Raw genomic sequence first — 26,634 nt, forward strand, 5'->3', positions numbered from 1 at the left:
AAAGCATTCTGCAGATTTAATGCTAAAGCAGGGGTCTCAAACTCACAGCCCGTGGGCCATTTGCAGCCCTCTGTACAACATTTTGTGGCCCTGCACTAGAGTAATCTTAGTTTTGTTTTGTTTTAGTTGTTTGGGTCATACCCGCCAATGTTCAAGGCTTACTACTGACTTTGCACTCAAGGATCACCCGGACTTTGCCTCCTTCAGCCCCCAGATAAAATGAGTTTGAGGCCCCTGCTATAAAGATACTGTTACATTCTTCAAAGAAGTGGATCAGGCACTTTTGAAATTCATTTGGAACAATAAACACCCTAGAATAGCCAAAGCAATCATTGGGAAAAAGAATATGGGAGGAATTACTTCCCCCAACTTTAAACTTTACTACAAAGCAATAGTTATCAAAAAAGCGTGGTATTGGAATAAGGACAGGCCCTCAGATCAGTGGAATAGGCTTGAATACTCAGAGAATGTTCCCCAGACATACAATCACCTAATTTTTGATAAAAGAGGAAGAAATCCTAAATGGAGCAAATAAAGCCTCTTAAACAAGTGGTGTTGACACAACTGGCTAGCCACCTGCAAAAAATTGAACTTAGACCCCCCCCAGCTAAGATTATGTACGAAGGTTAAATCTAAATTGATGAAAGACCTCAATATCAGACCCGAAACCATATGACATATAGAACAACACGTATGCAAAACACTCCAGGACATTAAGACTACAGGCATCTTCAAGGAGGAAACTGCACTCTCCAAGCAAGTGAAAGCAGAGATTAACAGATGGGAATATATTAAGCTAAGAAGCTTCTGCACCTCAAAGGAAACAGCGCCCAGGATACAAGAGCCACCGTCTGAGTGGGAGAAATTATTCACCCAATACCCATCAGATAAGGGGCTAATCTCCAAATTATACAAGGCACTGATAGAAATTCACAAAAAAAATCTAATCCCATCAAAACACGGGGAGAAGAAATGGACAGACACTTGGACAAACAAGAAATACAAATGGCCAAAAGACACATGAAAAAAATGCTCCACATCACTAATCATCAGGGAAATGCTAATCAAATCAACTATAAGGTACCACCTCACACCACAGAGATTGGCACACATCACAAAGAATGAGAACAAACAGTGTTGGCAGGAATGTGGAGAGAAAGAAACTCTTATCCACTGTTGGTGGGAATGCCATCTAGTTCACCCTTTATGGAAAGCGATATGGAGATTCCTCCAAAAAGCTGGAAATCGAGCTCCCATACAATCCAGCTATACCACACCTAGGAAAATACCCTAGGAACACAAAAATACAATACAAAAATCCCTTTCTTACACCCATATTCATTGCAGCACTATTTACCATAGTCAGACTCTGGAAACAATCAAGTTGCCCTTCAACAGACGAATGGCTAAAGAAACTGTGGTACATATACACAATGGAAAATTATGCAATTGTCAGGAGAGATGAAGTCATGAAATTTTCCTATAAATGGATGTACATGGAATCTATTATGCTGAGTGAAATAAGTCAGAGAGAGAGAAAGAGAGAGAGAGAGAAACACAGAATGGTCTCACTCATCTATGGGTTTTAAGAAAAATGAAAGGCATTCTTTCAATAATAACTTTCAGACACTAAAGAGAGAAGAGCTGGAAGGTACAGCTCACCTCATGAAGCTCACCACAAACAGGGATGAATTTAGAGAAATAACTACATTTTGAACTATTCTTATAATGAGAATGTATGAGGGAAATAGAAAGCCTGTCTAGAGTATAGGCAGGGGTTTGGTGGGAAGGAGGGAAGAGTTGGGACATTGGTGATGGGAATGTTGCACTGGTGATGGGTGGTGTTCTTTACACGACTGAAACCCAAACACAATCATGTATGTAATCAAGGTGTTTAAATTATATATATATATATATATATATATATATGATTATTCTTTGCCTCTTGTCCCACATTGACCTTCTAGGTGGGGGCGCGGTTGAGAGCCGAATAAATATTTGGGGAGCAAGGGTTCAGGTTCTTTTGAAGAGTTTGCTGACTGGCTCCATGTGTTCTTTGGAGCGTGCAGCAGGCTGACAAAGGACTGACTCTCTTCTCCCAACCTTTTACCCCTTATCTCTCCTGTCTGTGTGGATTATTTGCTGCGGATAAATATTACCAAGATCTCCCCCAAAGGATGCAAGGAGATGGGAATCAATTTCTCGTTCTGGGAGCTTTTTGAGGATACACAAATAAGCAACAAAGGAATAAAGAGGATCCCATAGGTGGGGCAAAACAGATTGTGGGAGGAGTGAGATGGGGTGCTTTGTTGCTGGGAATATTGCACTTGTGAAGGGGGGGTGTACTATTTGTGACTGAAACCCAACTACAGTTATGTTTGTAATCACAGTTTTAAATAAAGATATTTTAAAAAATAAGTTTCAATTAATCCTTTAAAAAAGAATCTTTATTTCTAGTTCTCTTGGTTATATATATCAAGATTTGTTTCCAGTGGCCATTTTCCAATCCCTTTTATTGTTTCCTCATAAAAACAAGATCATCTGGTATGTCTTTTACTTTCTGATTCACTTCACTTAGCATGACACTTCTGATTCCATACAAGTTGTAGCAAACTGAAAACTTTCATCTTTTTATCATATTTGAGTAATATTCCATTAATTATATCTACTAGAGTAACATTTCACTCATTTGTGCTGGCCTTTTGTGTGTTTCCAGATATTAGTGTCTGTAAGTAATGCTGTAATGAACTTAGGTATGCATTTATCCTCTGGGATGATCCTAACTTAGTATTGTGGTAGAAGCCGGATAGAAGTGAAATTGCTGGGCCATATAGAAATCATATTCATATTGTATTGAGAAGACTTCAAACAATGTTACATAGCAACTTTAGAGTACGTTTTCATGCAATGCATAAGTAAATTAGCTCTCTCCCTAAATATCTGTAATTCTTTGGACATTAAGTGGAATTAAAGGAAATATTATGACAGCATAAGATTAGAGTGCTCTATTTGGCGATGCAGTACACCAAAAGAAAGAATAGAGAAAAATCTGACACCTTAAGGAGTAACACAGTGAGAGCTATTTTAAATGTTTTAATCTTTCACAAGCAGGGAAGTTTGCAATGTATGTAAATCGAGTCACTAATGCTTATATTAATTTAGCTTAAGGCCAATTAATGAGGCTGTTGTTTAGCCAAAGAATGAAGTAAGACTGGCTCAAACTTAAAGAATGAAAAAGGATTTCAATTTTTAACTATATTGTTGTGTTGAAAATCCATGTTTACCACTTATATTTACCTATCTGTTAAAGACAACAGCCATATCACTATTCTGATAGATGATTTTAAAATTAAAGAAAAGAAGCAATATTTATTTGCATTGTCAACTTTTATTATTTGGTGAGGAAACACCTTGCTCAGGGGCTATTCCTGGCTTTGAACTCAGAAGTGACACTTTGGATGCTCCAGGGACCATATGTGGTACATTAGATTAAAAATACGGTTGGTACATGCAAGGCAAATGACTTAACTTCCAGTGTTATTTCTCCAGCCCTACATGTAACTTTATGCACATGTGAACAGTGCAGTATATTAAACCTAGGGTCTCACACACATAGAAGGCAAGTGCACTTTCTTTGAGACACATCCTTGGCTCTTTTAAAAATTTGATTCTGATTCTTTTAAAATTTGAATTATTAGTGAATACAACACACTTGCAGGTTTAACTCATAAAGCAGTGACCTAAATTATAGGTGTGTAACCAAAAAGACTGAAGAGAGCCTAGAGAGTTGCCTCCCATGATGCAGTGACAGTCATTCACATTAATTTGCATATTATTTCCTGAAGTTCAGTCATGGAAACTGCCAAGTTGGTAGACGTTTCCATTCTTCTTTGTGTCATGTGTTTCTCCACAAGCGTCCAACTAGAAAGAGAAGAAAATTAGCAAATCAAGAAATTAAAATAAAAATCAAGAGGTCAGCAAAATAACAAGACTATTTTCACCATAATCAGTCTTTGGATGCCTACTGAGTAAATTAAATCATACCTAAATTTCAAAAGAAAGAACCAACACATTCGTATGCACACGTGCAAAACCTATCATATACCATAATAAAACTGCACCATCTTCGAAAAATCGACTTCAAACTTGAAAATAAAGGCATGATACGGCCATAACCATGCAGCAAGGAGTTTACATTTACTGTATATTTATAAACTGCTAAAAACTGTTTAATTTTTCAAAGAATGTTGTATACAAGACACATTGGGAATCTCTTCATGATCTTTTTCCCAACAGACTCTTTGTCTTTTTACTTTTTGCCTTGGTTACTATGTGAATATCCATTTCTTTTTATTACCCAATTTGTGCTAATCTTAGCTTCTTTGTTCCCTCCATATTGGTTGCCTTTCAATTGGTTGAACAAAATTACAAAATTGAACACTATTAAAATAAAAAAAACCTAGCATACAAGTGTAATGTAACTTTTGAGTTTATAAACCGGATGTACTGGAGAAGTCTGTATTTACTTATTCAGGAGAAAAATATTTTTTTTACTTCTGATAACCTTGAGACTTTTTCTATGGGCAAATGGTCAGAAGAAATTTCCCACCCTTGATTTATATAACCAATAATAGGCCCCAATAGAAATGGGGTGAGTAAACAGCAGGGATCGAAGAAAACTTCTGCTCCATGTCCTGTTGGAAAGACTGCTTCTTTATTCAACTTCTGCTATCAACACACTTCCTGAGCAATGAAAGAAAACTTTTTTCAATCACTCTTCTATCCCTGCTATGGAATGCAGCCTTGACTTCTCTATTTCTCACAGTTTTTTTTTTGTATTAAGGTAAAATTGACACACATTATCTTAATTTCAAATGCACAATAGTTATTGCACTTGGATAGTTGTCTACTGAGATAACCATCACAGTAACTAACATCTGTCAGGCATAGCTACATTTTTTGAGTGAGACTTCTAAAGATTTATTGTCTTGGCAACTTTCAAATATGCAATCCAATATTAGTCACTGGAGTCATCATTCTGTATAGTAGCCTCTGAACTTATTTATAGTCAGATTCCTTGGAGGGAGGGATTTAGCTTCTCCTGACTGCCTAGAACGTTGGAGATGTAGAACAGCAGTTTCTACTTACCAAAGAAGAAAAAAAACCTACAATACTGTAGAGACTGGCCATGAGATTTCCTATCCAGCTGCATCTGGGAGATGCTAATCCTCCTGTTTTTTTCTGGGCCTCTCTACCTAATCCTCCTGTTCCATTATATCTTGTTTCTGTGTTGCCAACAATTTTACATGCCCTGGAACAGTAACATTGACTGAAATATTGTCTTCTATATGCTTGTTTAGACTCTGAAGGAAATGTCACATGGGGCTTTGTAATCAGCAAATGCCTCATTGAACCTTAATAGGCAAAACAACATACTATATAGAATTTATTTCTAAAGCTCTTCCCTCTTACTCCTCTTGCACCCCAGCTTCCTCTCTCTTCTCAGATTTTATTCTAGAGGTGAACACATTACTGTGAATTGTAACTAATCTTCCCTATCTTTTTACACATTAATGCTACATACGACAACCAAAATCAGGGTTCAATAATCAGAAAATCTAGTTTCTTCTTTGTTTTTGTACCACATCAGAACGGACTCTGGATTGACTCCTGACTTTGTGCTCAGGCATCATCCTGGCATGATTGGGTGACCTTTGGGGGTGCCAAGGATCAAAGAGAGCTCAGCTGTGAAAAACAAAACAAAACAAAACAAAACGAAAGAGCCACAAACCCACTCTAATATCACCCTGGTCCCTATAATCAGAGAATCTTCCGGTGACATGAAACCTTTATTTGGAAGCTGGAAATTTTTTTCTTCTCCAAGGGGTCTAAACTTTTTAGTTCAAATGGGTCACACCCACTGATTTTCAGGGCTAATCAGGGATCAATCCTGATTGGGCTCAGAATACCACATGGATTACTGTGGATCAAACCCTGGTTGATACCATGCAAGATAAGTTTCCTACCCGCTATTTTGTCTCTCTATCCCCAGTATTTTCAAGAGATCTCAGAGAAACAATCACTGGAGTAGCCAATGGTCTATTTACAACAGCCTTGAAATGAAAGGGGTCTTGGAAGGTTCTACTACGTTCATAGCCTTAACTTTGGTTTTTTCTTTTTTTAGGGTTAATGCGTCAGTTTGCATCTTGGCCTATCTATCCTAGTGACTAATTCTTATGAACCTAAGTTATCTTTTCTATCCAACCTCCTTAGGCTGCAGACCATACCCCCAACTTTCTCCCTTATTTTCAGCAACAAACTTTACCGCTCCTGATTTTAAGGTTATCAGATTCGTGACTATCAAACTAGAATCACAGTTTCAAGAGCCCATCACCAGAATGTGATTTTTTTAAGTCTGTGCAAGAGCATAGGAATTTATACATTAACTCATTCTTCAGGTATTTCTGATAAAGTTAAAACCACTCTTTTAGACACCATGGTCTCTTGATACTGCATGCACTTTCCCCCCTCTCCTCAGTCCTCTTTATGACATTGAGACTTTTCATTCATACGTTTTCTGAAAAATAAGGACTAAAGAGTGTAATTTACAACCTCAAGAATAAGCCTGGAAAGCTGCCATTTTCCATGACTCCAAATTAATTCTGATACATGTACATATTTTATACACATTACATGCCTACAAATATTGCATCAGATATTTAAGCAGGGGAAAGTAAGATTATTGCATTTATATTTTGGAAAATCCCCACTTTGAGCAACATGCATAATGGAGTACAAAACAGACTATGCCTTTTCTCTTCTCTTGCTTACTCTTTATACTTCTTTTTCCCATTTTATTTAAACACCATGGTTACAAAGTTGTTCATGATTGAGTTTTAGTTTTTCAATGTACACCGCCCTACACCCATGAAAACTTCTTGCCACCAATGTTCCCAGTTTCCCTCCCATCCTCTAATTCCTAGAAAAATGAGTTCTTAAAGACTCTGCTCATAGCTTTTCTCTTTCCTGTGGAAAAACTAGCCAGTTTTCACATATTTCCAAAAAAGATGGTTCCAAGATATCCATGCTGTTATTTTTGCCATTTCCTATACCCTCATTTCTGAATGTCAAACCTGAAATGCAGATTAACCCCACATTAATTTAACATGGCCTCCCTAGAACACTTTCAAATTTTCTTTCCTTGAATGGCACTGTCCTACTAGTCACCGGACATTCTTTCCCCTTCCTTGGTCTCCCATCACCTTCCTATTAAAATCCTGTCAATTCTACCTTCTCAAAATCTTTAGTACTGATTCTTATTTCTAATTAAATTTTTGTTTTATTCATTGTTAGTTCAATCCTGTGTTATTTCTAAACTTCCATGTTTTCTGTTTTATGGTCTTGTGATGATAATTCAAGGGGATTATATACCCTTCTCTCTCGAGAATCTTGATCCATTACTGGAACATGCATTCACTTTTGCCTGGATTAACCTTCCTTTCTTTTCCAACTAATCTTTCCACACACACACAGCTTGACTGACACATCCAAGTAAAACTGTCTCAGCATGAGCATTCCAACAATGATTCTTTCCTGAAAAGTAACACTTTTGCCCTCAATTTGTCAATTATTTAAATATTTAGTTGGCAAAATTTGCTTTCATTTATTTGCTTATATCAAAAGTATGTTAATATTCACTGTGGAAAAAACTTGTACCTGATTTTTTTCTTATTCATGTGGCAAAATATATCTATAAAATAGTTTTTGTTTGAATAGTTTTAGAGTATGGCTCAATGTTACTTGGTGCATTTCTACTGTTTGAAGCCATTAGTATTAGTCATCTCCAGAACATTTTTATCATCCTACTCTGAAGTCCTGTGCTCATTAAACAAAATCCTGTAATCCCAATTATCTTTTCCTCCCACACCACATACTATTACTATGAACTTAACTAGTCTAAATACCTTGTATAAGGGAAATAGGATAAGAATTCTCTTTTTGGAGTCACATAATACCTGATGCATCAACGTAGCCAGCATTTTACCCAAATCATTGAAGTTTGTTTCACTTATTTGGTGATTTTACAAAGCTATGAATTTCAAATAGAATCTAAATTGTAAATTTGAGAAGTAGCAATCAAAGTTACATGTGCTTTGTGTGATGCATGAAGAGAATATATTCTTATAAAATGCATTTACTTTCCATTAAAAATTGCAAACATGAATTACCACTTTTTTTTGCTTATTTGGAATCCAAAATACAGCTGATGTGTATAGAAAAAAAAAGAGGGCCCGGAGAGATAGCACAGCGGCATTTGCCTTGCAAGCAGCCGAGCCAGGACCAAAGGTGGTTGGTTTGAATGCCGGTGTCCCATATGGTCCCCCGTGCCTGCCAGGAGCTATTTCTGAGCAGACAGCCAGGAGTAATCCCTGAGCACCGCCGGGTGTGGCCCAAAAACCAAAAAAAAGAAAAAGAAAAAGAAAAATTATCTTTTGTAGTTGGTTAGTTTTACATACCATAAATCAAAGAGGTTTATCTACGTGCTGCACTGATGCACCAATAACGCTTCATGGCATTGATCCTTGTTTGCATAGACACATTAAAATGGGAAAACACTATACATACAGATTAGTTATTATCTAATAAATCTCATTACAATGTACCTTACACCCTGAATATTGATATAATTACCTGGCACAGGCCTCAGATGAATGGGCATTCTCCATTCACGCTGGAACCAGGCAAGCTAAGCAGTCCTCTACGGTCTGACATCGACCTCCTAAAAAGACACTTCCGTTTACACTGAGAAGACGTGATAACAACAATGACCTGCGAGAAGACGTGACAACAACAATGACCTGCTCTACAGGACATGGTTCTCTCTATTGCCCCTTAAGTGTGAGGTGAAACGAGAGGATGCTCTGCACCATCCTGACTGCAATATGGGATATGCAGACTCCAGGATCTTTAATACAGAAGCATGAAACCAACAACAGAGACTATGTGAGGAATGGAGGTGTATTGCCACTACAGACGATGACTTGAATTGGACAAACTAGTTTGCCTGGAGCCTAGAGTCAGTCCTGTGCCAGGAAACTTCAGGGGTAGGGTCTCCATGTATTTAGACCATAATTTGTCTTTCCATGTCCCTTATGTTTTGGTGGGCCTATGCAAACAAATGCCACTTTAATATCGTTTTTTTTTTACTATGTTCCCTTGACTCCAATCCTTAAGAAAAACAACCCACTAAAACTTTTGAAGTTAACTTAAACTAGTAAGCATGTGCATGGAACTAGATAAATGTACTTTGCCCTCAATGTTTAAAGAGTTACATAAGTCTAATATCTTTAGATTATATGGTGTGCTGCTAAGAAATAATATGTACTACAACTGGGGATTTGAGGGACAAAGTAATTGTATTGTACATGGGTTCAGTTTTGTTTTTCTTAATGTTCTTTGGCTGAAAGTTCAAGGCTGGGATATCATCGATGGGACTACTGAGAATCCTGTTTATGGGTGATTGGGCTTCCACTGTAACTTTACCCTGTCCTCTTTCTTTGCATCATTGTTGTCATAATTAAAATAATAAAAAAAATCTGTTTTCTTTCAAGACTAAGTATTATTTCACTATCTTAATGCAGTTAATTAGGTGATTTGAGTAGGAAGATATTGAAACCCACATGCTTTTTCTGAGTGTATTTGGGAGATCTCTTTTCTGATTTGAATTTACTGAAGTTGATTTAGATTCATAATCTTTTGGTTAGGGTTTCTTATCTGAAATCAACAGAATCCAATACTAGTTGATTTAAATAAAATGAAAATTTACAATTTAAATAAATTTATGTGTGTTATAAACTAGTTCATCATGAAAATATAAAGCAAAACTTTCACCAAGTGAATAAATAAGCTGTTTTGGGAACAGAAATCAGCACTCTTCAATTAATATTTTTGTTACAGTGAGTACATTGAAAGAACTATGTAGCATGCATCTCTTAAATGTATGCATTTCTTTTCAAAATTAATGTTCTTGTAAAGTTCAATAGCCTTAACTGGAGTTATATACTGGGCCTTGGGTCAATCAGGACAACAAATTACGGGGAAGAGGTTATTCTCCATAGGAAAATTGATATGTTAAGTTTTCAAAACCTAATAACAACTTTATTTACTGTGATTAAAAAAAGAAAACACAAAATGGAACTAATTTAACTGGTGTTCATTTTCTGCATGTTCTTATGTATTGGAATGCCCTTCATTAAGGAAATATTGCCTGAAAAATAAAATATATTCTCAGAGAGATTCCAGAATAAATGTCTATAATATTGAGCAGACTTCCTTAAATAACATGAATTTACAAGAGTAGTGACATGGATATCCCGAATAACCACTGTGCCACATTCCTATTTCAGCATTAGCAACACTAATCACAGAAAATTTCCAGCTCTGCAATGTCTACGAATAGATAGTAACTTAAAACAAAATTCCATTAGGTGGGAGAGATAATATAGTGGGTATAGTGGGTAGGTCTCCTGCTTTTCACACCACATATCCAGGTGCCAGCTTTGGCTTCCCAAATGGTCTCTTGTGCATCACCAAGAATAATTTCAGAGCTTGGAGCCCAAAGTAAAATTTGATCATTGTTGGATGTGACCCAAAACCTCAAACACACACACACACACACACACACACACACACAGAGTTCAACCCTGCTGCCCTTCAACCTTAGTACTGTTGGGTCCTAAGCAAAACAATGTTGTCCCAAATTCTGAATAACCAAGCCTATAACACTGAGCATGAAATGTTGGCATGCAGTGAGGGCATATATAACTCACTGGCTAGCTCTTCAGTCTTGAGTTTCTTTCCCATGAATTAGAAGTAGTCTCAATGGCTTTGTCTTTGTGCCTGCTGACTCTACTACCTAAGACTTTCCCTACATGACAAGCAATTTCTGGCTGCACTGTAGCCAGGTGTATTTGCAGCTAACAGGGGGGAAACCCTCAGTAAATGCAACAACTAAAAGAGATGGTGAGTACCATGGATAGGAAGTTGAATTCTTGGTAAGCATGTTTGAGCACCACAGCAACACCCTACAAGAAGCAACACCTACAAGAAGAATACACATGAACTTGAAAACCAAATAATTGTGACCCCCCAGTCATACATAAAGGTATTTGTGACTCCTGATCATCACCATGAACAACAATGAAGTTAGGAAAGGAAGAGGAAAAATTAAATGACTGGGCCAGAATGTCAGCACCATGGGTAGGACATTTGCCTTGAACACTGGGTCTGATCCCCAGTAAACTATATGGGTCCCAGAGCCCTCCAGAAGTGATTTCTTACTGCAGAGCCTGAGCACCATTGGATGTGGCCCCCAAACAAAACAACAACAAAAAAGTCAGTACAGGTATAAAACTGGCAGCTATATACAACAAGTGCATGTGCTGCCTGGGTCTGTTTTGAAAATCACACTAGTGACATCTCTAAAGAGATATTTTGCATTCCTATATACATGAATTCTAAACTCTGATAACTGACAGGGTCACTAACAATTAATTGCCAGTACTCCTGGAATTCTCAGAATTTCAGTTATTTATCAATGACACTATTATATTCAGTTTATACGTTTATGTTATATGTATGTAATCTGGCAGAGCTGTTGATATTTTTAATACTACTAACAAAATATCAGTACAATTTGATTGATGTAATCTGGGGAAAGTAGCATATTTCAAACAATCTTTGATTTGAGGAAAACATCCCTCACATAGAAGGGTTATATGTTGCAGAGTCTATTGACAGTAAAGACAGAGTAAATAATAAATTCTATTTTCTTTTTTTCCTAAGGTGATGGGTGAGTTAAAATGTAGAGGGTGATATCTTTCCTCACTTAGCCCAGAAATAGCATGCTATTTTTCTCTAGAATCCCTGAGATTTTCTTTGTTTATTTTTCCTTAGTAATATTGTTGATACTGATAGATGGTAAACTGCAGAAGATGAGACATTTCCCTAACTACCTACCTTCCTTGCTGCATTCCCTATATTTTAAATATACATGTTACATGTTAAGCACTCAAAAAAATTGCTCAATGAGATAATAAATTGATACAATAAAATTTTTGAAGGTTTGAATAACATTTAACAAAGATTATTCACTGGAATGATCTTAGGCAGAAATTCAAGAAATCTATCTTCCTGGCAGGAAAATAACCCAATTCCTCCACCAGCTACAAAATAAAATAGCTGCAGACTCTTCGCAGGAAATCTGCTGCGGGTGGATGTCTGTGTAGAATTCTTAGAATGAGTGGGAGCAGACTTCCCTTTCTGCATAGAACTACAGCAGCCCAGAACCACACCCTACAGACACCAAAAGAAATGTCCCAGATCTGCAAATGAACTCAAATAATATGAGAAGCTGCACCTATTGAGGTGGGACCAAACTAAGGACTAAAAACTCTGGGATATTTTTGGAATGGGGATGGGGGAACTGTCCCCCAGAAATTCTCCCCCAGAAAATCCAGCACCTCTACTCACACCATTCATCTTCCTGGCAGAAAAATGGCCCAGCTCCTCTATCAAGCTCCAAAAGAAAATAATAGTAGCTGATTCTTCCCAGGTAATCTGCTGCAGGAGGATCACTGTGTGGCATTGTCAGAATAGGTGGAAGCATAAAACCACTTCAGCTCAGTGCTTCACCCTACATCCTCTGTCAAAAGCAGCTCAACTCCACAATTTAACCTTATCAAACTGGCAACTCAACCAAATTTTCAGAGCTATATATTCTGAATTGTGCGGCCACACTATACCTCAAAATTTTATAGCAGTATTAGTCCAGTAGTATTACTGGAAATCGGATAGGAAAGTCACATAGAACTCTACTCAAGCTGAATGAGCCTAAATGATAACACAGAAGGCTCAATAGTACCCACCACAGCCCGGTAAATCCTTAGACAATTACATTAGTAACACCATGGAAAAATATAGCAATTATTTGAAGTTGGCCCTTATTGATCTTAGGTTTAATAATTCCATTTACATTGTGTTGTAACAATATGAAGTAAATTTCTTTGTACCAGCAAGGGGGCAGGTTAGAGTGGTGAATGGGAAATTGGGGACACTAGTGAAGAGAAGTTCACACTGGTTATGAGATTGTTGTTTGAACAATGCTGAAATAGCTAAATTATGAACAGCTTGGTAAATCAGGATGTTATAATAAATTTTGCTAAAAAGCCAAAAAATGATATAAATCTAAATATTAAGTAGATGGCTAATGTTTGTTCATCAAATTCAAAGTAGTTTGTTTTATATATGCACACACATATACACCACACACACACACACACATATATTTTAAGGTCACACCTGGCAATGCTCAGGGGTTATTCTTGGATCTTAACTCAAGGGTCACTCCTGGATGAACTAAGGCAGGTGTCGGCAACCTGCGGCTCCGGAGCCGCATGCGGCTCTTTTGAAGGCTTGCCGCGGCTCCGGAGCCGATGTCAGAAAAAAAAAATACTGCTTTAATCTCAGCTCCGCTTCTCTCCGCTATATCTATAGCAGTGAGGCGGAGCTGAGGAGCGGAGCCAATGGAGGCAGCCGTACCTGGTGACGTATATAGCATTAAGGTAAGAAACAATATATGCAGTGTTATATTTGTTTTAAATGTTGCAATGGTTTTGCGGCTCCCAGTTTCCTTCGGAAACGGGTCCAAGTGGCTCTTTATGTCTGAAAGGTTGCAGACCCCTGAACTAAGGGAACCATATGGGATACCAGGGATCAAACACACATCAGCTATATGCACCAATTGCATCCTACCTACTCTTCTATCTCTCTGACCCCAACCCCTATGCATATAAAGATAGTTATTTTGTGACAAAAGAGCAAACAACATACAAGAATATAGTCTCATTAGCAAGTAATATTGGAAAAATTACATGTACACCTACATACAGAGAGAATGAATGTAGAAAATTGCATTTTATATCCTGAAACACGCAGAAAACAGATGATACCCAATCTTTGGGCTGGGAATTCTGGGGCCTTCTCATACTGGAGAAAGCATCCAACACCCCAACATTCCTGAAAACAAATGACAATGGAGACACAAACTATCAAAACCTATGGGACACAGCAAAAGCGGTACTGAGAAAAAATATATAGCTTTGCAAACACATCAGGGAAAAAGAAGCGGAATACCTGAGTAGCTTAATAAAGCAGCTCATAGAATTAGAAAGTGCTCAACAAAAGGACCCAAAAATAGGGAGGCAGAAGGAAATAACAAAGCTGAGAGAAGAAATCAATGAAGTGGACACCCGAAAAACAATCCAAAAGATCAACAAAAGCAGAAGCTGGTTCTTTGAAAAAAATAAACAAGATTGATAGACCATTGGCAAAGCTAACAAAGAAAGAGAGAGAAAAACAATATCGCTGATGAGTACAGATGCAAAGATCCTCAACAAAATCCTCGCAAATAGGATTCAATGCCTCATTAAGAAAATCATCCACTATGATCAAATAGGTTCATCCCAGGAATGCAAGGCTGGTTTAACATCCGTAAATCTATCAACATAATACACAACATCAACAACAAGAAAAAGAGAAATCACATGATCATATCAATAGACGCAGAGAAAGCATTTGATATGGTCCAACACCCAGTCTTCATCAAAACTCTCAGCAAGATGCTAATGAAAGTTACCTTTCTCAATATAGTTAAGGCCATCTACCAAAAGACAGAGGCAAATATTGTCCTCAATAGAGAAAAACTGAAAGTCTTTCCTCTAAATTCTGGCACAAGACAAGGCTGTCCCCTCTCACCACTCCTACTCAACATAGCACTGGAAGCACTTGCTATAGAGATTAGGCAAGAAAAAGATATCAAGGGAATCCAGATAGGAAAGGAAGAAGTCAAGCTCTCGCTGTTTGCAGATGACATGATACTCTACTTAGAAAACCCTAAAGTCTCTACGAAAAAGCTTCGAGAAACAAAAGACTCATATAGCAAGGTGGCAGCCTATAAAATTAACACACAAAAATCAATGGCCTTTCTATACACCAATAGTAATAAGGAAGAAATGAACATTAAGAAAACAATCCAATTCACAATAGTGCCACACAAACTCAAATATCTCGGAATCAACTTGACTAAAAATGTGAAAGACAAAGAAAACTATAAAACTCTGCTGCAAAAAATAAGAGAGGACACATGGAAATGGAAGCACATACCTGCTCATGGATTGGCAATATTAACATCATTAAAGTGGCAATACTCCCCAAAGCATTGTAAAGATTTAAGCGATCCCTCTAAAGATACCCATGGCATTCTTCAAAGAAGTGGATCAGGCACTTTTGTAATTCATTTGAAACAATAAACACCCTAGAATAGCTAAAACAATCATTGGGAAAAAGAATATGGGAGGAATTGCTTTCCCAAACTTTAAACTGTACTACAAAGCAATAGTTATAAAAACAACATGGTACTGGAATAAGGACAGGCCCTCAGATCAGTGGAATAGGCTTTAATAATCAGAGAATATTCCCCAGGCATACAATCAACTAATTTTTGATTAAAGAGGAAGAAATCCTAAACAGAGCAAAGAAAGCCTCTTCAACAAGTGGTGTTGGCACCATTGGCTAGCCACCTGCAAAAACTCGAACTTAGACCGCCACCTAACTTCATGCACAAAGGTTAAATGCAAATGGATGAAAGACCTCCATATCAGACCTGAAACCAAAAGATATATAGAACAACACGTAGGTAAAACACTCCAGGACATTGAGACTAAAGGCATCTTCAAAGAGAAAGCTGCACTCTGCAAGCAAGTGAAAGCAGAGATTAACAGGTGAGAAAATATTAAATTGAGAAGCTTCTGCACCTAAAAAGATATAGGGCCCAGGATACAAGAGCCCCCCCCCTGAGTGGGAAAAACTATTCACCCAATACCCATCAGATAAGGGGCTAAACTCTAAAATATACAAGGCACTGACAGAACTTTACAAGGAAAAGCATCTAATCCCATCAAAAAAATGGGGAGAAGAAATGAACAGACACTTTGACAAAGAAGAAATACAGATGGCCAAAAGACACATGTAAAAATGCTCCACATCACTAATCATCAGGGAGATGAAAATCAAAACAAGGAAGAGATACCACCTAACACACCAGAAAATGGCACACATCACAAAGAACGAGAATAAACAGTGTTGGCGGGGATGTGGAGAGAAAGGAACTCTTATCCACTGCTGGTGGGAATGCCGCCTAGTTCAACCTTTATGGAAAGCAATATGGAGATTCCTCCCAAAAGTGGAAATCGAGATCCCATACGACCCAGCTATACCACACCTAGGAAGATACCACAGGAACACAAAAATACAATACAAAAATCCCTTACACCTATAGTCATCGCAGCACTATTTACCATAGCAAGACACTGGAAACAGCCAAGGTACCCTTCAACAGATGAATGGCTAAAGAAACTGTGGTACATATACACAATGGAATATTATGCAGCTGTCAGGAGAGATGAAATCATGGAATTTTCCTATACATGGATGTACATGGAATCTATTGTGCTGAGTGAGGTAGTCGGAGAGAGAGAGAGAGAGAGAGAGAGAGAGAGAGAGAGAGAGAGAGACAGAATGGTCTCATTCATCTATGGGTTTTAAGAAAAATGAAAGACATTCTTGCACTAATAACTTTCAGACACAAAAGAGAAAAGAGCTGGAAGGGACAGCTCACCTAATGAAGCTCACCGCAAACAGAGATGAGTTTAGTGAGTGAAATAACTACGTTTTGAACTATCCTAATAATGAGAATGTACGAGGGAAACAGAAAGCCTGTCTAGAGTACTGGCGGGGGTTGTGTGGGGAGGAGGGAGGTTTGGGACACTGGTGACGGGAATGTTGCACTGGTGATGGGTGGTGTTCTTTACATGACTGAAACCCAATCACAATCATGTATGTAATAAATTTGGTTAAATCAAAAAAAGCTATATTGTGACCAATACAGATACGGTCAAGAGAAAAAAAATTGCTGCAGCCCAAGTTCAGATAAATCTCCCAATATACTTGCTGAAGGTGAACAAAACCTAAGGCAGAACATGGCTGATGTGTGGAAAACATGACCACTGTGTGAAATAAGGGTAGCCAAAGTGCAGGAGAGCACTAAGATCTACACTGGAAAACACTTAGAAGCATAACACCCGTAGATAAAACTAGCAGGCTTTAAAATACATATAAAAATTGGTTGCAATTCATCCTGCGAAAAATGAAGTTAAGAGGTGGTACTAGTAGGGTGCTGGCCTTGTATGTGGCTTACCTGGGTTAAATCTCCAGCAACAGTATGATCTCCCGAGCACTGCCAGAAGTGATCTTTGAGTGCAATAAACCCTGAGAACTGCCAGGTGTGGCCATCAGTTCTCACTGTACTAAAAAGATAAATCAAAAGGCAAAGTGTCACAATTTCAAAGTCAATACACAAAAATGATAGCATTCTTGTACACAAACAATGAATGAGAAACTGATCAAGGATTAAATACTGATCGAGAACTAAAATAGGACTTACTTAGGACAATAGAGATTACTGGGGTTTGAACTAGAGTCAGTTGCATGCAAGGCAATTGCCCTATCCATCATACTATCTTTCCAGCATCTTAACCTTAACCATTTTAAGAGTCCAGAGAGACCGGGGTAAATAAATTCACATGGCTGTAAGAAAGATCTCCAGAATGTATTCGTCTTGCATGTAAGAGACTCAGTTCCCTTTACAGTCAGTCTCTGGTAACAACTATTCTGTTTCCTATTTCTATTGACTTTAATAATTGAGAGATATGAATATAGTAGTTACAAAATTTGTCTTTTTGTGAACAGCTCTTTCATAGAGCCGGATGTCCTCAAGTCTCATACTGTAGCATATATAACAGTATTTACTCACTACTGAAGCCTGCACCATATCCACAGTAGGTACAGCTTATTCATCAAAAAACACTTGTGTTTTTTATTTTATATTTTAATAGTTTAATTTTTTTAAAGAATTGTCTCCATGGGTCCTTATGAAGTCACGTACTATTCACAGGCCTCACACTATACAAGGAGTTTGTTTGCTGTTTGCAGTTTTTACCTCCCGGATCTCACAGCTTAGAGAACAGGGTGTTTGATACTGCATAGAGAACTTGTCTTGTTTCTACCTCTCAGCTCTTGGGACTAGGTTATGCCAATGTGTTTCCTTTTTCTTTTATTAGAGGAGGGGTTTGGGGCCACACCTAGGAGTGCTCAAGGCTTACTCATAGCTCTGTGCTCAGGGATCAAAGAGGTTGCCAGCATGTGAGGTAAATGCTTTACCAGTTTCATATCTCGTGGCCTCTCCCCATTTATATTTCTCATTCAAGAGTTCATTTATATGAAAACGTAATGTTTCTGATTCCTTCCAAATGACAGTTGCAGGAATAACGGTTCTTCTCAGGTTTTGTCAAACAACCCCACCCCAAATCATTCCTTCTTTTACCAGCATCAAACAGAAACAAGCCAAGATACCAAATATTCGCCAATTCTTTCCCCAAACTGTTGTGGATCTATAATCTAATGAGAACCTATTAAACTGTAAGCGTTAAAAGTTCTCAACAGTTTGGAAGGCTCTCCATCAATTCAGAGCAAAGTTTCCATATGATCCAGAAATTTCGCTACCTATCCCTGGAATAGAAAAACATTCATTAAAAAAGAACACATGCAAGGCATTATTCATCAAAGCACTTAGTAAAATATCAAAGATTTGGAATAAACCTAGATGTACAATAACAGATAAGTGTATCATGAATATATGGTACATATATACAATGGGTTTCTACGTAGCTGTAAGGACTGATGCAAGCGTGAAATTCATAGCAACATAGATGGAACTAGAAGATACCATGTTAAGTGAAGCCAGAAGAAAAAGAAAGATAAATACAGGATATCATTTATATGTACATGTGAAAATGCAATGGTTTCAATGGGGGTTTACTAGTAGAATTTTGGTCCCAGAGTATAAGAGAAGAAACATTGTGGGGGGGGGCAGACAAATATAAAATAATGGAAAACAGGGCTCAAGAGGATCCATGTACACTGGAGGAAGGACAGAACTACAAATGCAGATCATGGAGTCAAGGACATTGAAATGAAAGACCCAGGCTTTAATAAGCAAATTACAAAAGGCCTATTGTGATGGTTGGCTGGGATGGGGGAGGTACGTGAGGGACTCTGGGAACATTGGTGGAGAGAGAGGTTGACACTGATGGTGGGACTGGTGTTGAAACATCTATTCTTAAAACTCAGGTATGAGGGCCCGGAGAGATAGCACAGTGGTGTTTGCCTTTGAAGCAGCCGACCCAGGACCTAAGATGCTTGGATAGAATCCCGGTGTCCCATATGTTTCCCTGTGTCTGCCAGGATTTCTCTCTAAGCAGATAGCTGGGAGTAATCCCTGAGTGCTGCTGGGTGTGACCCAAAAACAAAAACAAAAACGAAAAAAAAAAACTATTAAACTTTAAAAAAATAAATATCAAAAAATAAAATTGTGCTCAAATAAATAATGCTAAATGGGAGAAAATATTTGCTCTCATTATATTATAGGTTAATATCCATATTGTATAAAGTATCTACGAAGATCAATAAGAAAAAAATCCCATAATTAATAATGTATAATACCATAATAGAATCCCATAAAATAGAATGTGTAAATGATAATAGTGCAGGACTTAAGGACTTGATTTGTATGTAGTGGACCCTTGTTTAGTCTTCAGCGTAGTATTTAGTACCCCCAGCACCACTGCTAGTGGCTCAAACTTTTCTACCAAAATTAAGTATTTTTAATGGAAGTGAACATATACTTCCATGAATTACACATAAAATGGTCAGTAAAGATTTGAAAACTTGTGCTTTATCACTATTACCTTATAAATGCAAAGAAAAACAAAACACTGTTATTAGCTAATAACACTGACATATCTACAAGATTGGAAGCAAAGAAGTTGGTAGAGATGTTGAGGAAAAACTATTCACTATGGAAATGTCTAGTTCTGCCTTTAAGGGAAAAAGTTTTCAAAAAATGGCACTTCCACAAATCCCACTTCTTGCCATTTACCTCCACCACCCCTGATTAATACAAAAAGATACAGCTATGTTCAGTGTAGTAAAGTAAGTCAGGAGTCCAATGGAAGATGATTAAAGCCATTTTGGTTTATACATACACTGTAATACTATGCAGACACAAAAGTGTTGAATCATGATGGAATTAGAACTGAAGATTACTTTTGCCACATCCACTTGTTTCTGTGCCAGTAATTACTCCTGTCAGTGCTTGGGAAATGTTTGGTGTCAAATGGGAGTTTTGCTGCATGCAAGGCAAGCATCCTATCTACTCTATCATTCTGGCCCTTAAAAGAGTAATTGTCTGGGGGGCCATACCAGGCAGTGCTCATGGATTACTTCCTGGCACTGCACTCTGGAATCACTCCTGGTGGACTCAGAAGACCATGTTATTCTGGTGATCAAGCCCAGGTTAGCCACATGCGAAGTAAATGACTACCTGCTATACTATTGCTCTGGTCCCTCCGAGATATTTTAAGAGAATAAAGTCAAAGGGAGAAGAGGGGAATACTGTAAAACTTCAAGGGAACAGACAGTAATAAATGAATAAACTCTTCTATTACAGACTGAAAATGTCAAGAAAATGGGGAGTTTGGGGATGCTGGAAATTGTGCACTGGATCCAAGAGACATTATACATTGTGGGAGTTTATGGGACCTTTGGTAGAAGTGACCTTATAACTTAAAAAAACAAATGTGAGCACTATCTTAAACATGCAACAAAAACTATAAAGTGGGTAATTAAAATAAAACAAACTGTCCTCAAAGAAAAGAGCTAATATTGAACAATGTATTTTGTCAACATTTTCATTTACTGTTAATCTATTACATAAGAGACCAGTACGTGATATTAAAATAGTGTAATCATTGGGGCCGAAGAGATAGCATGGAGGTAAGGCATTTACCTTTCATGCAGAAGTTTGGTGGTTCGAATCCTGGCATCCCACATTGTCTCCGAGCCTTCCAGGAGTGATTTCTGAGCATAGAGCCAGGAGTAACCCGAGAACTGCTGGGTGTGACCCAACCCCCCCCCAAATAGTGTAATCATCAGTACCAGGAATAGTTTAAGTGAACTCTTTTTTGTGTTTTTTGGGTCACACCTGGCAGTGCTCAGGGGTATTCCTGGCTCCAGGCTCAGAAATTGCTCCTGGAAGGCACGGGGGACCATATGGGACGCCGGGATTCAAACCGATGATCTCCTACATGAAAGGCAAACGCATTACCTCCATGCTATCTCTCCGGCCCCAGTTTAAGTAAACTCTTAAAACTGAGGCCCATAATACTGACCTTAAATCAAGAGACCAGGGCTTGAGTGATAGCATAACAGTAAGGCGTTTGCTTTGCATGCAGCCAATCTGGGACGAACCCTGGTTCAATATACGTCATCCCATATAGTCCCCTGAGCCTGTCAGGAGCAAGTTCTTTCTGAGTAGCCCTAGTGCCATAGGGTGTAGGCCCCCCCAAAAGAAAAAGAAAAACAAAAAACAAGAGACAAAACACAGAGAAAACTCTTTATTTATGAAGAAATAGAACGAAAACTTACTCACTGAAATAATCTATTTTTCTTCAAAATTTATACCAAACTATGTGAAGGTCAGATGTAGACATATTATTTATGATAGATGAACAAAAATTTATCCACATTATTGAGTTTTACTTTGAATAACCCCAACAATGCTGAAATATTTAACTCCAAAATGTACAAAGAAGCAACTCCAGCTTTTATGGAAATATGTCCAATAAGAAAATATGGCAGAAATTAAAGTGTCTTTTTAAGAGCTTCTTGTACTAATTGAAAGGGAAAGAAAACTTACTAAGATATTTCCATTAGCTGAGGTATGCATCTTTAGTTGAATATATAAAGACAAACATGAGAAATGAAGAAAATGATAAAGTAACCTTAAAAAACAGTTGGCTATAATAAACACCCCAAAGTATTAGACAGGCAGAATTGCCTCCATGGCATCCCCAAAACATTTGTCAACACTTCACAGTCAAGCACAAATGCTCTCCCCAGTTTTAAGGTCAAAATACTTGAAAATGTGAGAACTTCAAAAAGAGGTTTCAACAATGATGTAAAACAACGATGTACTTCTTCTCTAAGACACATCAAAGTGGCCCACAAAGCAAAAAACTAGGTCACAGTGGGGCTAAAAGTCTTCTTGTGTTTTCCATATTGAAGACACAAGACATGTATTAAAGTATATAAGAAACCATAGACACCCAATTCTCTCCAACAGTGTGATGTGGTAAGGGCCCATCTTTCAGCATTGTCATTGAATGGTCTTCAGTCGTTGGCAGATCCACTGTCCAGCAGTGCCCCACCAGTTCTTCAATGAAACCTGTCTGATGGCAAGCTTCGGACCCATTGCTTATCTTTGCTCACAAATTATTTTAATATGTACAGAAATACAGCCTTATTAACATGCAAACCTGGCAAAATATACAATTCTAATTTTATAAACATTCTACAGTGTTTCCAGATCTTGCTTGAGTGCACCCTCAATGCATTCTATGTGTTCATTTCCCACCACAAAAAGTGATTTTTTCTTTGCTATGGTATTATCAAGTACGGACATCTGATGTTAGCCGAGGACACATCTGGATTCTTCCAATACCCAACATATGATGACACCTGGCTCGATTTCTGAGATCTTCTCTGCCTAGCTGATCATAGGTGTGGTTCCATTTTTTGAAAAAAAAAATTAAACCAAGTTTACCTTACACCAAAGAATCTAACACAAGGTCTTTCACATAAAAAGGCAAAGTCTTGTATTCACACACATATCAAGGGGTGATGGGATTATCATAACAAGGGACTGTAAGAGGAAAAGTTATTTCTCTCACTCACAGGACCACCATTTCAGTTTCCCCTGATATAGTCCTATGCTTGTATCTCTCATATCTGAAAGGCTGAGGGGTAGTACCGTCTTCTCTCTAGATGGCATTTGGGAGAAAGTAAATAATTTCAGAGAAAGCATTAAACTTAAGAGTGGCCATACTTTTCACTAGAATGAAACTTAGACAGTATTTGCTTTTCTTTTGTAGAAGTCAGTAAGTTATACCTCTTAATTAACTAGATTCAAAATGGCTTAAAGAAACATTTGAAAGGGAAGAGGTACAAAGTAAGAAGTCAGGGAGGAAAGCATTTTTTTAAATTTAACTAAATATCAACTATCAAGGGTTAAGGGTTAGGTCAATTAAGACATGACTTATGCTTAAGAGAATTTCTCAGACTTCTTTGCACTTTGGGTAGATTTTTATCATCTCAGTGTAATTAAGACATATGTTCAGTAGGTCGGCTAGGATAGCCCCACTGAAGGCCTTCTGGAGTGAAGTGATAAGTGATTAGCTAGACACTGATTTATAGTCCTGGTTCTTCCTTTTTTCCCTTCCATCCCATCTCTCATTTAAGAAGCTATAATTTTGTCATGTATGGAACAGAATTTGAGGTGCCATCTCCATCTGAGGGATGGTAGAAGGAGCAATGGTGAGGATCAAAAGCATTCTTCACCCAAGTACTGTAGCCAAGATTGAGGCTGGGTTTATCTTCATATTTTCAGTGTTGAGGGACATGGAAGGAGAGAAAATACAAGTATGTGTTAAATATTCCACTTACAATTCTATTTTTCAGAGAAACCTCCTAGGTCATGAAAAGTTTAAACTTAAAAGAGAATTGAAGAACTCTTTTTAAATCAGTATGAACTTTTTTTAATTGCACTCCTCAAAATGCACAAATCAGAATTCTACTCTCAGTGTTTCCTAACTATTTCACACTTCCAACAGCAAGGAAGGTGTGGCCTCCCACCTCTACCTGGGCATTGGAGGAGCCATTACTTCTACATTTAAGAGGAATTTGCAGCAGGATTCTCCTGTTTGATGTTAGCAGGCTTCCCACATTGGGTGTTGCCAGACTTCTCATTGAGACCAGACTTCCTGGAACGGGGGGTACGAGGCTTCCTAGAGACGGTGGCACGATTCTTGCCAGTGGAAGTGGCTCGAGGTTTCCCACTGGTGGTGGTACAAGTCTTCCCAGGGGAGGAGGGACGAGACTTGCTGGGGGACGTGGGACGAGACTTGTTGGGGGAGGTGGGACGAGACTTGCTGGGGGAGATGGAACGAGGTTTCCCAGGGGAGCCTGGAGCCAGCTTCACAGGGGATGTGGAACGAGACTTCCTAAGAATGGCTGTACGGGTCTTCATGGGGGAGCCGGGAGCTGACTTCATAGGTGACATGACTCGAGATTTCCCAGGAGAGGCAAGACCTGACTTCTCATGGCAGGCTGGAGCCGATTTCACAGGGGTTCTCATTCGGGGCTTTGCAGGGGAGGTGGCACGAGACTTCCCAGGGGTATTGGGAGCTGATTTCACAGTGTAGATGGGCGCAGCATTCGAAGGATAGGTGGGTGCCACATTCGCAGGGTAGGTGGGAATCGGCTTTACAGGGTAGGTGGTAGCCACATTTGTTGGGTAGATGGAAATCGGCTTCACAGGACAGTTGGGAGCCTCATTTGCAGGGTAAGTAGGAGTCGGCTTCCCAGGGTAGGTGGGAGCCTCATTTGCAGGGTAGGTAGGAATCGGCCTCACAGGGTAGGTGGGAGCCGCATTCTCTGTGTAGGTAGGAATCGGCCTTGCAGAGTAGGTGGGAGACACATTCGCAGGGTAAGTAGGAACCGGCTTCACAGGATAGGTAGGAGCCCCATTCGCTGGGTAGATAGGAGCTGGTCTCACAGGGTAGGTGGGAATCGCACTCAGAGGATAAGTGGGAATTGGCTTCACAGGGTAAGTGGGAGCCACAGTCGAAGGGTAGATGGGAATTGGCTTCACTGGGTAGGTGGCATGAAGATCGACATGGTAGGTGGGAATAGGCCTCACAGCCGAGGTAGCAAGTGGCCTCACCGGGGAGGTGGGAATAAACTTCACAGGGGAGGTGCGACCACGCTTTGCAGGTGAGCCGTGACCAGCCTTCTCTGGAGAGTTGCGACCAGTCTTCACAGTGTAAGTAGGAGAATTCACTGCTGTACTTGCCTGTGGTCTACAAGGTGAAGAAACTCTTGTCTTGGCATGGGTATTTTCCATGGCCTTACCATCTCCTTGCTTGCTAGCTAAAAAGATTGGAGCCTGTTTCTTAAAAAGAGGATAGAAATAAGGGTGGTCCATGGCCTCTCTGGCGGTGAGTCGTGTTTGATGGTCATAACATAGCAGTTTGTCCACAAAATCTAAAGCTTCTGAGCTAGTAAGATGCTCATTGTCTTCATTGATAAAGCGTTCCCAATGCTTACGGGAGTGTCTGCCCAAGAGTTCACCATATCGGGGATCTAACTCAATGTTGTATTTGTTGATATATTCATATAAGGCTTCTGTGCCCAGAACTTTGACAATCTTCACCAACTGATCATTATTATCCAAGCCGGGGAAAAATGGCTCTTTGAGAAAGATCATACTAGCGAACATGCAGCCTACGCTCCATAAATCCATACTATAATCATACATCTGATAATCAATAAGCAGCTCTGGAGCTTTGAAGTATCGTGAGGCAACTTGAACATTGTATTTTTGGCCAGGATGATAGAAATCAGCTAAACCCCAGTCTATAAGCCAGAGCCTTCTTTTCTGGTGATCAATAACAATATTCTGGGGCTTCACATCTCTGTGCATAATGCCCATGCCGTGACTGAAATCCAAGGCTTTTAATAGCTCATAAATGTAGTAACGAATATCATAGTCTGTGAATGTGGGATACAATTGTTTGAAGTCTGTGTTGTTTACATGTTGAAAAATCAAGGCAGTAGATTGTGATTCAGGGTCTTTTACAATGTCCAATAAAGTGATAATGTTGGGACCACCTTGCAAGTTTATCAAGATCTTGATTTCACGCTTGATTTTCTTCTTCCTTACTGGCTTGAGAACTTTAACCACAACTTTTTCATCATTTGTAATATTAATGCCTTCAAACACTTCACTGTATTTACCTCGGCCTAATTTTTGAACCAACTGATAGTCATCTTGATTACCCCATTCTACTGCAAGCCTTTGGTAATCCCAATATTCTCGAGGTTTGTGTAAATTAACATCCTTGTAAACTCTAGACTGGCTTGGTACTGGTCCAGCCATGGCAGAAAGTTTGTCAGACAATGCTAAGTTGATGTTAAGTGCTCTGAAGGTCAAGATGTTGAGAGCAGATGAGTATTAGCTTCCTTTCTTTCTCTTAGATATCTTATCTCCTGTAAGAAGCAGAACAGAACAGCAACAATTTAATATAGAATTTGGAGAATACTAGTCCACTAGTTTCTATGTGCAAACCAGTTCAAACTCTAGGCACCACATCTTGTGTTCCCTTAAACATCGTGGGGCCTGGTACCAATCTGTGGTGGAAGCTGCTGCAGTCAGATGCTCTGCCCTTTTCTCAAACACACGATATGATGGTAGCTTAGGAAAGACAGAAAAGGACACTGAAAGTAAGCAAACCAAGGTGGATAGTTTTTGTTGCCCAAAGTACTTTGCATCATGATAACAAA

At 38.7% G+C, this 26,634-nt stretch overlaps 1 protein-coding gene across 1 annotated transcript; it reads right to left on the reverse strand.

Annotated features, from left to right (window-relative positions):
* Positions 1-16,499: 16,499 nt before the first annotated feature.
* LOC125998641 (casein kinase II subunit alpha-like) lies at positions 16,500-26,230 on the reverse strand. The gene is made up of 3 exons (XM_049766685.1): positions 25,238-26,230; positions 19,800-19,814; positions 16,500-16,538 (listed from the first exon to the last, which is right to left on the reverse strand). Exons 1-3 carry the CDS (start codon positions 26,228-26,230, stop codon positions 16,500-16,502), a joined length of 1,047 nt encoding a protein of 348 aa, XP_049622642.1.
* Between the last annotated feature and the right edge of the window lie 404 nt (positions 26,231-26,634).

The sequence above is a fragment of the Suncus etruscus genome, chromosome X (genome assembly GCF_024139225.1).
Source record: "Suncus etruscus isolate mSunEtr1 chromosome X, mSunEtr1.pri.cur, whole genome shotgun sequence".
NCBI lineage: Eukaryota > Metazoa > Chordata > Mammalia > Eulipotyphla > Soricidae > Suncus > Suncus etruscus.

Coding starts and splice junctions, on each gene's coding strand:
- LOC125998641 (XM_049766685.1), bottom strand. CDS start 26,230: ATGGCTGGACCAGTACCAAGCCAGTCTAGAGTTTACAAGGATGTTAAT.